Source organism: Anabrus simplex, chromosome 6, assembly GCF_040414725.1.
Source record: "Anabrus simplex isolate iqAnaSimp1 chromosome 6, ASM4041472v1, whole genome shotgun sequence".
Classification (NCBI taxonomy): domain Eukaryota; kingdom Metazoa; phylum Arthropoda; class Insecta; order Orthoptera; family Tettigoniidae; genus Anabrus; species Anabrus simplex.
This window is the reverse complement of record NC_090270.1, coordinates 83,708,438-83,724,883: the sequence shown is the minus strand read 5'-3', so window position 1 is coordinate 83,724,883 and position 16,446 is coordinate 83,708,438. Positions and strand designations below refer to the sequence as shown.

At 37.3% G+C, this 16,446-nt stretch overlaps 1 protein-coding gene across 2 annotated transcripts in view; it reads right to left on the bottom strand.

Annotated features, from left to right (window-relative positions):
• Positions 1-16,446, bottom strand: part of LOC136876123 (poly(A)-specific ribonuclease PARN) — a 271,064-nt gene that overhangs the window by 87,097 nt on the left and 167,521 nt on the right. For both annotated transcript variants that reach the window (XR_010860537.2, XM_067149805.2), the window contains exon 13: positions 13,244-13,311. Coding sequence is in view for 1 of the 2 variants with exons in the window: in XM_067149805.2 (XP_067005906.1) it covers positions 13,244-13,311 (68 nt within the window). In the remaining variant the exon portion in view is untranslated. The remainder of the gene's footprint in view (positions 1-13,243; positions 13,312-16,446) is intronic.

Here is a 16,446-nt window from a genome sequence, read left to right as displayed (position 1 = left end):
AGGGACAATCCGGTAACTGTCAACTTGACTATAATTCTTAGCAACCGACAAATTTTATTATACATGGGATAATTTCCATGGAATTATAGGTCACTGCGACTACATCCATATCAGAATTACTTGTTCCGATCGTCAGAAGGCTGTCGCATACATCACCTGGGAGGGACTCGCTTATATTTTCTGCCAAGTAAGCACACATAATAGTGACAACTAAAAAGTAGGTTATGTGTGTTTTTTGTTTGTTTTTGTTTTATAATCGTCGCGCTAATTCAGATAAGTTTTCGGCAACTATGAGATAAGGAAAGGTTAAGACTGGGAAAGAAGAGTCATGGCCATAATACAGCCCTAGTATTTGCCTTGTGTAAAAATGGGGAAACTATGGAAAACAAACTTCAGGGCTGCTGATGGTACGTTTCGAACCTATGATCTTCAGAATACAAACTACATCTATATGGCCCAGACAATTCACTCGGTTACACAGCACTATAGATTCAGCTTCCCTTGACCGAAGCTATTTAAATTACACTCACTGCAACACTAAAATCAAAGCTACACGTCCTCATACAGTGGCGAGTCGCTTTTAGTGTCTATAATTTTATGAGATTTAATATCCACCGAAAGCAAAATTCTTATCTGTGGGCAAGTCATGCTCATGCTTAGCCATATTTGAGTAATGTGTGGGAAGACGACAACTAACGTTTGGCATGCGCACCGATAAATTTCATTGGCTGCGACAAACAAAGAGTTGCACGAAAGATACTTCTAATTCCATTTTCGAACCAATACTGAAACTTAAACGACATCTAGCTAAACACCGGCTGAACATTGTTAATGCGATGGAAGACTGCGTGCAATTTAGATGTTGTCTAAGGCTTAAAACTAGTCGTAGTTTCTGCAATCGGCCCTAACTATCTCTGCACTGGTTCAAAGGAATGGGGATTCCTTGAGCTGTGTCACTTGGGTCGTATAGCCTCGCTAAATGGATCTGATTATAAAGGTATTTATCAATTCATCAGAATACCTCACACAAGCTGTACAATATGGCAGGAAAAAAGGACAAGAAAACAGTTTTGCTAGCTAAGAAGCAAAAAAATTATATTAGTACATAGAGGAAAGAAGAAAAGCGAAGTAGCAAGAAAATATGGCATTAACATATCGGCAATATCAATCTTTCTCAAAGACAAAAATTGAGAAAAGTATCTCACCAGATGCCATATGACCTCAAAGAAAGAAATTGCAAAGTGCTGCCAATGAAGATTTGGACAGTGCAATGTATAAGTGGTTTAATAATGCAAGATCCAAGAGTGTACCAGTTGGTGACTATCTTATGCAAGAGAGTGCAGTATTTTGCAAGATCATTTGGATTAACAGAATTCAAGGAAGTACTGGTAATGGTTGGCATCAAAAATTTTGTAAGAGATGTGGTATTAGATACAAAACTTTTTTTTTTTTACCATTTGCTTTATGTCACACCGACACAGATAGGTCTTACAGTGGTGACCGGATAAGAAAGGTCTAGGAGTGGGAAGGAAGTAACTGTGGCCTTAATTGAGGTACAGCACCAGCATTTGCATGGTGTAAAAAATGGGAAACCATCTTCAGGGCTGCCGACAGTAGGGTTCAAACCCTGTATCTCCCAAATGCATGCTGGCAACTACACGACCCAAACCGTGCAACCACTTGCTCGGTGGAAAATTTATGATGAAGATGCTCCTACTAATGTGTCATTGTGGATACAGGAGTACTTGAAGAATGCAACTGAAAATTACTCTCCTGAGAATGCCTTATCTTAAATTAACACCAAACATAATACTACCAGCGCAAGGTGAATGGTGCAATGGTAGTAAACAATCAAAGGAAAAGATTACCCCTGTTGCGTACAAATTTTATGGGTACTAATAACACTAGCCTGGAAAAAAAAAAGGAACCTATTTTGTGCGGTACACACTAAAACAGGTGGGTTTTATTAATTTCATAATGTTGAATTCAAAAATGAATTTTGATTTGCCGTTATATGACAATTGTACAAAACGTTATTTTATTATGTAAAATTTTCTATATTTAGTACCAATTGAATTACGCATGCAGAGTAGAGAGAGAAAATGTACAAACTAAACAAGTTAGCAAGCAAAGTAAATGGTACATAAATTGAAAGCTTACTCACATTTACTCTCGTATTTTTTAATTTCCCATAGAACTTGCATGTTTTTGAAATTCGACTGTGCTCTCCGGAAGGGTCGCCACGTGCAATCGACCAACAGTAACTGACCGTCATATTTACATCCCAACGTCTTTGAGATCCTGGTGGAACCTTTCACCTTACTCTTTACTTACGGCTACGAAATTTGGAGGGAAGTAGTCCAGTTGTGACGATAAGTAATTAAGTTTTAGGCTCATGTTACAACCGAGTTGGTTAGCCTTGTCCAACATGTTTCTTACAACTTTTTTTGTATAGAGGGTCCTTGATGTTGCCAAGGAATTTTGTCACTACTTCTCTGAATGCTTTCCATGCATCTTCCTCAATTCTGGCCATCGTTTTTGTGAAATTTTTGTCCATCACTTTACGAATCTGTGGTTCATCAAATACTCCTTTGATTTTTGCATCTGATAATATGGAAAATGTTGTGCATAAATATTTGAAGCATGGACTATTTTTGTCTCATACCTTCACATACGTTTCATCATTCTCACTATGATGTACAAGGGTGGAAGTAAAATTTTTTCACAGTCAACAAAACTTACATTCAAGACACTTTTAGATCCTGGTTTTCAGGCCAAGGTACAGATCCCAAAGTTTATTCTGTGCCCTGCTATCCCATTCACATAAGAAACAGGGAAATTATGTATAGGCTTTTTGCAGAAATCCAACGACCTTCAAATCACCGCAAATGTGCCATTCATGCTCATGATAATTAATTCTTTCAAGCAGCAACTTCAATGTCTCGTATGTTTCGGAGAGATTTGTGGAGAGTGCAAGTGGTATGAAAGCCAGAACGTCACTGTTATGAAGCAAAACAGCCTGAAGACTTTTTTTGATGTAGAACATCTGTACAAATTCAAGTTGATCTTGTGTATAATATTTTTGAAATTCTTTCTCACGATTTCTGTACCAGGAAAATGTAACCCCAGATGCCAACATATCGTCGTTGCCAGGACAAAGCCTCCTATGTGAAATATTTTAGCTCAGAACTTTGTCCGGTAAGGTTCTGTCATCTAAGGTGCAATATTGTGTGCATATTGTCACAGGATTCTCGCTCTTCATAATGTATGTGCTGCGGGTCAGTATATCTCCAAAAATATTATCACATAGGAGGTTTTGTCCTGGCAACGACGATATTCTTTTTGCGTAGCCTTGAGCCAAGTAATTCACTCTTTTCTTTGGTTAACTCTAAATCCTTGTCAAATCACTCAGTTTGGATTGTGTAACTTTGTTTGTTGGTGTGTCATATTGATGTGGCTCGAAATTCATTTCTTCAGCATCTGATTGCAAGGAACTGCTTCCAGTTTTGTCACACAAGTTACCAGGTGGAGTAGGTACTGGTAAGTCATGTCCATGAGGAACGGGCAGAATAGCTGACAAGACGTTTGAATATTTAAATTTGATTTTGTTTTTCTTATTGTAACTGGCAACACTGATCATACAAAAATAACCATCATCATAAAAATTGTTCTGCTCTCGCCACTGCATGGGTATGGTAAACTACATTGCATTTTATTTGCCCTCATACCAGCAACGAAGTCCTTCAACACAGGTACTCTATGCAATATGAGGTGCAAAAGATTTGTCTTGATCTCCAACTTTCATATGAAAGTAAGAAAAATAAAGTTTCTTCATAAATGAGCCTACCTGACACATCTTGGAATCGAACACACAAATTCCACAAATGTAACAAAACTTTTAAGGACTTTGTTTACACTGCCTTCTGTGCACTCCTGATACTCTAGTCAAGATGGCCTTAAAATACTGTAGTAATACAAAGGTTCATGAATAACGATCAACTGAAGCACAGTTTTTATATTCACATTAATGCACGCACTCACGGATACATGAATGTAAAATACACACTAAGCACGTACTTGGAGTGTGCCTCAAGTGCAACTGACTATATCAATCTAGTTTATCTTGAAAAGGAATGACAGTCCAACATAAACACTGGATAAAGACTGGGCTTTAAAACACTTCTGTTTATATAAGTGGTCTGAGATAGCAACTTTACTCTGCTTTACCAGCAATCAAATTTCCCTTGCCCTTTTAATATTGCATATCTGAATTTCTAGATAACAGAACTCAGAACTTCGGCCCTTGCTTATGTTTCAATCTGCCAACTTCACACAAGGGAATAATTACCTGTTTCTCTCCCTTGATGCTTTTCAAGTTCAGATTCCTTAGATGGTGTTCCTCTTAAAACTCAAATTGATGAAATGACCTTGCCAGATAATATTCCTTTTCTTTTGTAATACATTTTGTTTATTATGCATCATTTTGTAGAATACACGACAAGAAAATATACTTTGAATAATTCCTCTGCTCTGTTTTTCATATTTGATTTCTGCATTCCTGTTGAAATTTAAGATGTTAGTACTGTATCTGTAATCAATAAGTCTTTACCTTTAGAATGATGTATAACAATGTCTTATTGCAATATATTATATAGCCTAAAACGTAGTAAATATTTGACTAAGTAATTTCCTCACAAAATGATTGCCGGTGGAGAATTAAACTTTGCCAGTTCAAGGGTTAAGTGCTCTGTTTTATTTGAGATAAAAAGAAAATCTCTCGTATTAGGCAAACATATACAAGTTTCTCTCCTGATTACTACCTAAACTTTCTTCAGGTAGATAATGAAACGTTTACAGGCATAGCTAGCACACGTATATACTGGGGAGTAATTTACTACAAATTCTAATAACAAGGATGTCAGCTACGGTGACATGGTTAAGAAAAGAAAATCCATTTCATTCCCCTCCTTTTCTCTTAATCATACTACAGTATCAGGTACAGAAAATATTAAAAAGTAAATGTATTTACCTTAAACTCAAAAGTAATATAATTCTCATTTCTAGAAGTGGTACAAGAGAAAACTGATTCTGGATTTAAATAAAGGTAAAGACTTTTTTTTTTTTAATTTGGTTCATGCTCCAAAATTAATTTGTATCTAAATTGCATACAAATGACGATTTTCCCAATGCAGGGCAAATAATAGGCAGCAGAATACAAATAACCTGGCTTTCAACATTAGCATTCCCTTATGAAAATTAAAAACTACAACCCTTCCCAAAAATATCTTTTATACCCACTCACTAAAACTAAATAACATTTTAAAAAATCGATGACTATTAAAAAAGAGGTATACAGTAGAACCTCAATGCATCGTTCCCGGAACTTGTTTTCCTGTATGCATCGTACAACTTATTTAGTCCCGAAAATATTCCATATAAGCTAACGTTAAATTTTCCCGCATCTATTGTTCCTCGAACTATCGTTTTCTCACATCGCTCATCAAAAAATTACTGCAGTCCAGGTCTCTCCAGCGAGCTGGGTTTCTTTGCCGCTACCCCAGCAAAATTCAAGTTGCTTGGTTGAAGAATATGCTTTAAGTCGCCTTCTCTTGGGGAGGCAGGGTGATAGCTGTGGGTCTCACTCGAGATTCATAGTGTCTTACGGAGGGCAAGCAGCTAGCTTGGGTACACGATAGCAGTAACAGTTAACACTCGAAGCGTTTAGCGCCACACACCAGAGGCTACAAGAAGAAAACAGTATAGGCACTTGCACAGTCTTGCTAATAAAAATACTAATTTTCTGAAATCATATTTTTGGATTTCAGCATGTATAAAGTTTCTGGGAGCGATTCACTGATGGCACATGTAGAGTATGTTTGTCGATGCACGCAGAATTTTGTATTTGGCTGCTCTGTATGAGTGGGTTTGCCTGTAATGGTGGTATATTGTGAATTTTGTAATGTCCTCTTGAATTATAGATGAAGTTTTCGTGAGTTCTGTGACATTCTTCGTGAATATAACAGTGGTATACGTCATGAGGAATATTTTTCCTCATTTGTTGTTGTGTACTTAAGCTCAGTAAGAGAATGAAACTGTAAAACTTCGGTGACGGTAAAATATCTTCTAAATTTTTCTCACTCAGTTTAGGTTAGGCATGTTAAGTTAAAAAACAAAACAAAAATGTTAGTCCCAGTATTTTTCTGTGAAAAACATGACTGTTCTATTACGAAGCGTCAGTGGGTGAAACTGTAAGTACATTGTTCGAAATCTGCTGTACCTTAAGTTATGATGGTGCTGTCATTACTGTGGAAAAAGTAAGAACTCTGGAAGAACGACTGAAAATTATAGAAGGAAATATGTGCGAGTATGTGGTTGAAAACAATCTTATTAAAGTGAGTTATAATTTCATAAGTTTTTTAATACCTACATTTTCTTATTTATTTATTTATTTATTTATTTATTTATTTATTTATTTATTTATTTATTTATTTATTTATTTATTTATTTATTTATTTATCGTCTGATCTGTTTGCTTATTATATTCCCATTTAGTTATCAAGTGAGTTTATAAAATAGTATCATTGGCTTTAGAGAGAGGTGGAACTGCGATTACATTTTTGATTTTACTTTTTGCAGCTGGGGTAACAAATATGTTCATAGCACACCACTGTGAGAAAAATATACACAAATGTTAGTTTGAATTTATAGTGGCATGGAATAGTGGCAACCTGTTACGCGAGAATGTACAAGCTACAAGCAATTAGGAGTTTCTAGGCTTGAGCAAGTTTCTCGGCTGGAGCAAGGATCATGTAGGCTTGACTGCAGTGGGCCGATTATTTACGCACAAGCACGTTATATAGAGTTAAACAGGCCTACGAGCCTTCTAGCGCTAACGCTTCTGCTCGAAGCACAAAGCCGTTATTGTGCTGTTTCACTTCATTCTGATGATGATGACGATGCTTGTTGTTTTAAGGGGCCTAACATCTAGGTCATCAGCCCCTGTCATTTCATTCTGACTGGTCCTGTCCTGTGTCTTGATTGTGTGTGGCGATTACAATTTTATATATTGTTCGTCATTACATTGTTTTTTCATTTTAGTTTCTATGTATTATTGTTATTCATGACATGTCACGTTCTGTGGAAAAAGTAAGAACTCTGGAAGAACGACTGAAAATTATAGAAGTTGAATCGAATCTGTTCATAAAAGGAGTAGATACCGCTAAACGTCTTGGGTTAGCATCTTCAACTTCAAACTCCATTTTTGCTAAGAAGAATGAGATAGGAAAACAAACTGATAAATGTGGCAGTTCAAACAAAAAAGGAAAACTAGAAGAGAATCTACATTTGCTCAGCTGAAGGATATCCTTTTCACTCGGTACCAGCAAGCAAGGGCTTCCAATATCCCTACAGGGGAGGAAGCCAGAAAGATAGCAGCAAAATTGAAAATTGATCATTTTACTGCATTGAATGAATGGATTGCTTGATTTAAAGTGCAACATGGACTAGTCTTCAAGAAGGTTTCTGGTGCTTCTGTGAATACAGAAGCTAAGGAGCTGTGGATCAAGAGACTGCCTTTGCTACTGGAGGGGTACGAGCCGCGTGATGTACAGTATATAACCCAGACAAAACCGGACTTTTTTTACAGTGTCCTTCCGAACAGAACACTGGCACTGAAGGGTGAATATTGCCATTGGGGGGAAAGTTCAAAAGAACGACTAACCATTCTGCTGTGTGTGAACAGTGATGGTAGTGATAAGAGAGTGCCAGTCATAGTGGTAAAGTCATTAAAACCAAGTTGTTTTAAGAACACGAAAAAAACTAGCCATGATATATCACGCAAACAAAAGCCCTTGGATGACCACTGGAATTTGTGCACAATATTTAAGGTAATTTTATGCCTCCATGGGTGCACAAGAAAGAAGAGTCGTGCTCTTTGTGGATAACTGTGCAGCTCATCAACAGGACACATTTTTTCGAAATGTGAAAGTTGTGCATTCCCCCCCAAAACTGTACCAGCGTGTTGCAGCCTCTTGATCTTGGGGTAAAAAAATGGTTCAAGCAAATGCACCGTAAGCGCCTAGTTCAAACTGCAGAGTGCTTGTTGGATGCCGGGAAAAAAATGAGCAAGAAAATCAATTTACTATAAGCGATTCATTTCACAGTAGCAGCTTGGCGGCAGATGTCCCAGCCAACTGTCATGAACTGTTTCCATAAATGTGGTTTCAGCTATCAGCTACACGTGGCGGAAATAGACTCCGCTGAAAATCTCTGTGCTAATCGTGAAGATAGTGATGACGATGCCTTCAATGAAGACTGGAAACAATTGAAGAGTGAAAGTGACGCTGTCCCTGTTGATTTTGAAGACTATGTGCTGATCGATTCCCATGTAGCCACACGTGGAGTGGAAACAATTGAAGAGCTGTGTGACGATGGCGCTGGGGAGAGGAGTAATGAAGGGGAAGAAGACAATCGTGAGCCCTAAGTCGTCCCGAGTTTCGCCGAAATAAATGTCACCTTAAGCACCCTATACACATACAAACATGGTTCCTGAACTTAGTTCGCAAACCAAGTTCGCTTCTGTTTCACTACACACACGTTCATCCAGCATTAAGAACTTGGTCTCACACTTGTCGCAGAAATGAGCATTTTCAAAGTTGCGGCTGCTGTTACTGTGCTTGTCGAATTGAATACAAAAAGGAGAACGTGACATAAGGACTGGTTACAAGAAAGAGACAAGTGGTCATATGTAAATCTTTTAAACATGCGCAAAGACACAAGTCAAAAATACTTTCATAATTTTCTGCAAATATCAGATGTGGAATACAGAAATTAGTTAAAACGCTGAGTAGATATGAGAGTTATTTTAATGCCAGGGAAAAGTTGCCTGGCAGGACCGAAAGGTATCTTCAATATAAAATGAACAATATGAAACATAACGTATTGAATTTTTTAATCCTTGTCAGAATCAATGTAATAAATACCAACATTTAAATACAACAAATTATTATTAAAATAATGTTATTTGCTTTACGTCCCACTAACTACTTGTACAGTTTTTGGAAATGCTGATGAGCAGGAATTCAGTCCCGCAGGAGTTCTTTTACGTGCCAATAAATCTACCAACACGAGGCTGACGTATTTGTGCACCTTCAAATATCACCAGACTGATCCAGGATCAAACCTGCCATGTTGGGGCGAGAAGACCAGCGCCTCAACCGTCTGAGCCTCTCAGCCCAGCAAATTATTATTATCTGCAATTTCCTCACACTGGCTGTCATCATCTCTGTGACTTCCCCTGTGACTGGTACATCAATGTTGGATTTCGAGTTTCATATTTCCTCTTGGTCGGTGAGAAATGAAAGAAGACCGGAGTACAGTACAATTCCATTAGTCCGGCCTTCAACAGTCCGGAACGTCTGATGGTCCGGCACCATTCCAGATTTTTTTTAAATTTTTTATATTTTTTAAAAACGTTTGTGACAGTTAAAGCGCACGGTGCGGTTCAAAACCACCCGGAAGTGTCCACTACGCGTCTGCTATTGTTAGACACAATTGGCATTGTTGGCTGTCACCACACACACGTTCAGTTCATTGTTTTGATTGTGAGCACTTTTCGCTGCAGTATTTTTTCTTGTGATCTAGGATCCGTATTGCAGTAGTGCAGTAGTGTAGTGAACATACATACCAAAGTGCCCTGTGGAAGTTTTCTTGGTATTTAAGCAGTGACAATGTTCTCGAAACCGAAACCTTCTTCAAGTTTCAAATCAGGAGAGAAACGTAAGCATGTAACTCTGACTATCAACTAGAAACTGGAAATCATCAAACGCCTGGAGAAAGGTGAGAATATAAATATTTTGTTGAATGAATTTAATATTGGCTCGTCAACAATTTACGACTAAAAAAACAAATAGATGAACTAATGAAATTTGCTTCTCAGTCGGTAACAACTGAAAAATTGGCTTCCAGACAAACATAAAAAAACCAAAACTGGAACAATTAGACAGCTTATTGTACAAATGGTTAAGTGCAGAACGCTCCGAAGGAAAGCCGGTGACGGGGCTAATGGTTATTGAAAAGCCAAAGGAATTTGCAGAGAGTGAATGCAATTTTTCTGATGGTTGGCTCAGAAACTTTAAGTTTCGGCATGGAATTCGAAGTCTTGATGTAACCGTAGACACACTTTCAGCAAACCAAGAATCAACAGAAAAATACAAAGACGAGTTTGAGGGAATAATCGCAGTTAATAATCTAACAGCTGATCAGATTTACAATGCTGATAAACAGGTCTACTATGGCGGTGCTTACCAACATCTACTCTAGCTGCGAGGGGTGAAAAAGCGGCTAAAGAGTTAAAAAAACAAAGATAGATTGACAGGTTTATTATGTGCTCATGCGTCTGGAAGCCACGGAATAACTCCTTTTGTAGTTGGTAAATCTAGAAAACCTCGGGTATTTAAAAATGTTGCGAACTTGCCTGTTCATTATGATGCTCGATCAAATGTATGGGTGACCGCCACCCTATTCAAAGACTGGTTCAAGTCAAGTTCAAGTCAAAGAAAGCTTTGAAAATCTTGGTCTATCAGAAGACAGCAAAGTCAACTGTAAAGCACATCCACCAGTAGCTGAGTTAGTTTCTGGAAATATATTTGCTACACTTCTGCCGACTAATGTTACGTCACTGATCCAGCCAATGGATTAAGGGGTAATCCAGAACTTTAAATGTTTTTATAGGAGTACTTTCGTTCACAGCCTGTTTAACGCTGTGTGTAATGCAACCGAATTTCAAAAAAAAGTTTAATTAACAAGACGACGTCTATGCTGTCGCACTGTCCTGGGCTCAAGTAAAAAAAAAAAGTTACTTTACAACGGTGCTGGGGAAAACTTTGGCGAACTGCGGATCCTACAACAATCCTTTTGATAACGTATCTGAAGAGGAATTCACGGAGTGGATTCAAATGGATAATAATGAACCTATCAAGCAGGAGCTAATCGATAACGACATAATCTAAAGTGTATTAAATCCTCAACCTACAGTATACACAATCTTGAAGAGAGTGACTCAGATGAGGGAACCAAAGTAAAGGAGAGAATCAGCTGGGAAGAAGCTGCAGAGTCCCGAAATAAATTCATCACTTTTGTTGAGTGTAATACTAATTATAATGCCACTGAACTTATTGATTTACATATCATCAGAAATAACCTTTATGCCAAGCGACAACAATCTCGAAAACAAAAATATATTCGAGATATTTTTAAGTTGCACTAAAATATTGTACAGTACATGTATGTAAACTGAATGTGTTGAATGAAAATTTGGTGCTGCCCTAATTTTGAGTTAAAGTTATTAAACTAGTGATTCTGCTGATCAACATTTTACTGCAAAACGACATGTTACAGCTGTTTTTGCTGTATGCCTTAACCTATATCGTAGGAAGAGGTACCGCTCAACAGTCCGGCATTTTCGGTAATCCGGCAACGGGCCGGTCCCAAACATGCTGAACTATCGGACGGCTACTGTACCATAATTTTGGTACATGGACACTTTCTTGCGACGAGCCTGTTTTACTTTGCAACTCTTTAACTTTCCTAACTGCCCTACAGAAAGTTTGTTTCAATGAAGTAACTCTTGCAGTTAAAAACACTAAATCTGCCTCGGGTATCTTCTCACACATCATTCTCAGTAGCTCTTCTAATGCCTCCTTCCATTTATATTTGTCTCTATATTCACTTAACTTCACTTTCCAAAGACAAGGAAAGCCTTTGAAAGACTTATAAAAATGTTCAAGAAGCTAGGATGCATGAAGGTCGCAGTGTCTGCCATCCCGACTACTGTACCTATCAACCGCTCGCTGTCAATGCCTGGTCTCATATTATCAACTCAGCCAGTCAATATCAGTTTGTACAGTTGACAGACAGACCAAGTCCGCACCCTCCACTACACACGCGTGAACATGGTTCGTAAGACAACACACACAAGTGATCATGGTTCGTGAACTTTGAAAAAGACCAAGTTTTTCAAATCATGTTCGTATGTGTACAGGGCACTTTAGCCAAAGTGAAATCCCTCATGAACTCACACGATATAATTGATCGTGGAGAAGAGAACATTATGCAAGTAGAGAAGGCTTTGTTTAGTCTGAAAAACAAAGCTTTGATGAAACAAAAAGACAATTACTTTTTTTTACTAAAAGGAACAAGTAATAAAATGACGGAGATATGAAATTATACCATTAATTTTTTATGTTTATAACAAGATTGATACGCATTGAAATTAGCATCCTGTAGCATTAATTACTCTAAGCAATATCAATTATTACCTGTTACCTGTTTTGATATATTATTAGGCCTATTTGAGAGACATAAATGAAATTAAAATATTATGCCTATACAAATGAATGCACATAACCTAACCAATATTACAGTGTTCTGTTAAATAACTAGACTGGTAATAGTGTCGATATTGTTGCCAAGAAAACAAGATCAAATGCTGTAAGTTTCGTTTGTACATTAAAATTAAATAACAACATTCCACAAACTTCAAGAGTTTCTTCCATCACTGCTTTCCAGTATAAACACCGAATGAACGTTTGTTTTTAAATTTTAATAACTGGCAATTATTGTAAGTCTATTCTAAAACTGACAAAATATTACAAACACTGTTATTAAAAAAAGCCTTTGTATTGGTGCATCCCTTCATTTTTCCGAAGATAACGAATGTCATCCCCTGTCCTCTCTACAACGGGCAGATTATGGTTCGTCAGCTGGGAGCCGACTTCATGCTCAAGGTTACAATTTAAATGTCCATTTCCCCCTCCCCCTTGAAAAACCATGCATTGAGGTTTTTACTGTATATGCACAAGTACTTACAAATAATTATTAATATTATTAACCCCTTCAGCAACTTTATAATGTTTTACAATTTACATACTAATAGTAATTGTCTGATATTACACCATTATTTTTAACACAGCCTTTTAGATAAATTGTATACACAAAGTGTATATGGAATATAATCAACATTGTTTTAAAAAATAATTTACTATAAAAAAATAATTCACAAACTGGATATACTGTTCTAAAAATTGGGAGAAATCTTGATCTTATGATCTCTTCTGCCCTAACAATGTCTGTGATGAGAAATCAGAACTCATATTGTAAAATATACTTCCACACCAAATTAGGCACACAAGAACACAGATATAAAAAACAAATTTACATATACGAATTATAGCAGAACACGCACCTTCAGTACTGATCACATCATCAACTTCTGCTTCTTCTGGTATCGGCTCTATGCTGCGTTTGGAGTAACTGAAACAAATGTACAAGAATAAGGCATGGAGAAATTAATATCTAGTATCTTGGACTGATGTGAGTCAAACAATTTTATCAACTTCATGGAAGAAAAAATGAAAAGTTAGGCCGTTCAGGCAATTTTGCTGGAGAACAAAGAAATGGAAAATAGATAAGCTGGAAATTAACTTCCACATTTGTGATTCGATCTGTCCAGAGGTTTTAAGCAGGTGCCTCCAACACAATTATCTCAAATGACTTGTCAGGTTGGAGTTCAGTGTCCGATTTCACCACAAAACAAGCCCACTCAGCAAAAAATACCTTAAAAAAAGCACTTCCCGAGCTCTAGTCTCAGTTTACTGTTGAATGTGAATAATATTTATATTTTCTGGTATTTGTAAAACTCTGTTCTTGCCATTCCAAGCCATACCTTGACATCTTTTGACAGAAGCCCTCCTCACATCTTCCAATACCATCCTAACCAGGGTATTTAAAAGAAGACATTTTCTCCAATGACTCACCACAAATATTAGTCCTTCAAAATATGGCTGCACTTGGGCAAGGAAGCACTAGTTTGTTCATTGCAGTGTGTAGATGGCAGTGAGCACATCAGTGGACCGAGTACAGTTATCATGAGTCTTTCATTACCAACAGGATAAGATGGATTTTAAAGACAAATTTGTGAGTGCTACGAATGCAAAAACAATAGCACTAACTCAGAATGGAATGGGCGCTGATCATTCATGGACTAATGATGTTAAAGCAAAAGGAACTACTGTACCATCAATAACTAACCAACTAACTAAAAGAACAATCAAAGATTTAGCATGCTAGTGTACCTGTCGACACAGTCAGATGATAGAGCACCAGACATAAACAAGCAGTAGTTCCTGGCATGGGCGAGTGCAATCATAATTCAAACATGTCATCATCATCATCATCATAATCATGATTTTCCAGAACCGGTTTCTCCGGTGTGGTGTACAAGCGATCGCCACTTCTTCCTGTCGAAGTATAGTTTCTATTTCTCTAAATCCTCCCACTTGACATTCCTCTTGCTGACCTCCAATTTCACTGTGTCTATCCATGGATTCCTTGGTCTCCTTACTGGCTTCTCCCCTTTCACTTCTCTGCAGCCTGCGTCTTCCTAAAAGCTCGGTAACAGGTATTTTGATGTCAGCCTCCTTACTGTTTGCTACATTTCTAATCCTGTCTTTCGTGGTCTTTTGGTTCGTTGTTCTAATGAATTTCATTTCTGTTGACTGGCTTATACTGTTAGCCTTGTTATGATGTAGGGTACATGTTTCGAGTCCACAGGTGAGAATTGGAACGAAGTGAGTATGAAACATGGTCAATTTTGCATTCTGGGGTATTTTATCATCCCAGAGTAGATTTCCCACTTGAAAATAAAATTGGGAAGCTTTCTGAGTCCTATTATGTATTTCTTCGTTTACTGTGTTATCTTTTGAAATTATATTTCCAAGGTGAGACTGAGGATGGAAGGAGTGAAAGATTTCATCCAAGTTTATGCATCGTGAAGTGGAAACAGTGAGGAAAATATAGAGAAATTCTTGGAGACACTCAAAGAAGTAATCACCAATGTGGAAGTGATAGTGATAGGAGACCTCAATGCGCAGACTGGAAATGACAGGATTGGTAAAGAAGAAGTGTGGTCCATTTGGATATGGAGAAAGAAACAGTGAGGGAGATAAAGTGATTGATTTTTGTGAGAGAAATGGAATGATTGTGGGTAACACTTGGTATAGAAAGAAGAATAGCAGAAAGATCGCTGGATATGGCCGGGGTGAAAGAATAACATTTATTGATTATTTTTTGGTTGAGAAAATAAATTGTAGACAGTTAATGGATGTAACAGCACTACCCAGTGAGGCATTTGATGGAGACCACAAAAGAGTGGTAGCAAAATTGAAAATAGCTTTGTGAGAGTAGAAGAAATTAAAAGTACAGAAATAAAAAAGATAAAAGTACTCAGGAGAAATTAAAACAGCATATGCCTATATCAGAAATAAATAGTGTAGAAGAAGAATGGACCAAATTAAAAACATATTCGTAAGCTGTGCACAGAAGATTTATGGCAGAACTTCGGCGAAAGTGAAGGGAAAGGAGACATCTTGGTGGAATGAAAATAAGAAGGAAGTTAATCAAAAGAAGAAAGCATGGCAAGAATGGTATAGCGATACAAAAGAAGGAACATTAATTTTAGGAAATTAAAGTTAAGTGTAAAAAGGTGGTAAATGAGGAAAGGACAAAATGTTGGGAGAGATTCACAGAAGAGTTGGAAAAAAGATGTAAATGGTGGAAAAAGGATGTTGTATGGATTGATAAAAAGTAAGCAAAAATAAAAAAAATCTACACAAAAAAGTGAAGGAAGAGAGTGGAAATGTAATAACAAACCCAGAGAAGATAAAGAATAGGTGGAAAGATTACTTCGATAAACTCCTGAATGTGAGAAAAGATACAGAAGAGAGTGTAAGTGGTAAATCAGGATGATCCAGAAATGGAGAGTGATAATGCAATGGCAGAGGTGGAAATGGATGTTAAACAAATGAAAACGGGAAAAGCAGCAGGGATGGATAAAGTATGTGTGGAAATGATAAAGGCAGCAGGACCTTTTGGTCTACATTGGTTATATGGGCTGCTAAGGTGAAAGCAAGTACCTGATGATTGGTGTAAAGGTGTAATAATATCAGTATTTAAGAAAGGTGACAGGAAGGTACGTAACAATTATCAAGGAATTACACTGTCACAAGCAGCCAAAATATTGGAGAGAATAATAGAAAGAAAGATGAGAGGAAGGGTAGAAAGAAATTCAGAAGAAGAAGAGCAGTATGAATTTTGACAGGGTAGGTCAATGACAGACTCTATATTTACCATGAGATTACTGATGGAAAAACAGTGGGAATATGGAAAAGAACTGGTCATGGTATTTCTTGATCTAGAGAAGGCATATTACGATAGTGTTAATAGAGAAAAGGTCTGGGAAACCCTGGAAAGAAATGGATGCAGAAGGCAACGAAAGGAACTAGAGAAAGCAATGTATAAGAATTGTTCCAGTTGTGCCAAGGTTCCAGTGGGGAGAACAGACTGGTTTAGAAACTAAACTGGACTATGACAGGGAAGTGTACAGTATTA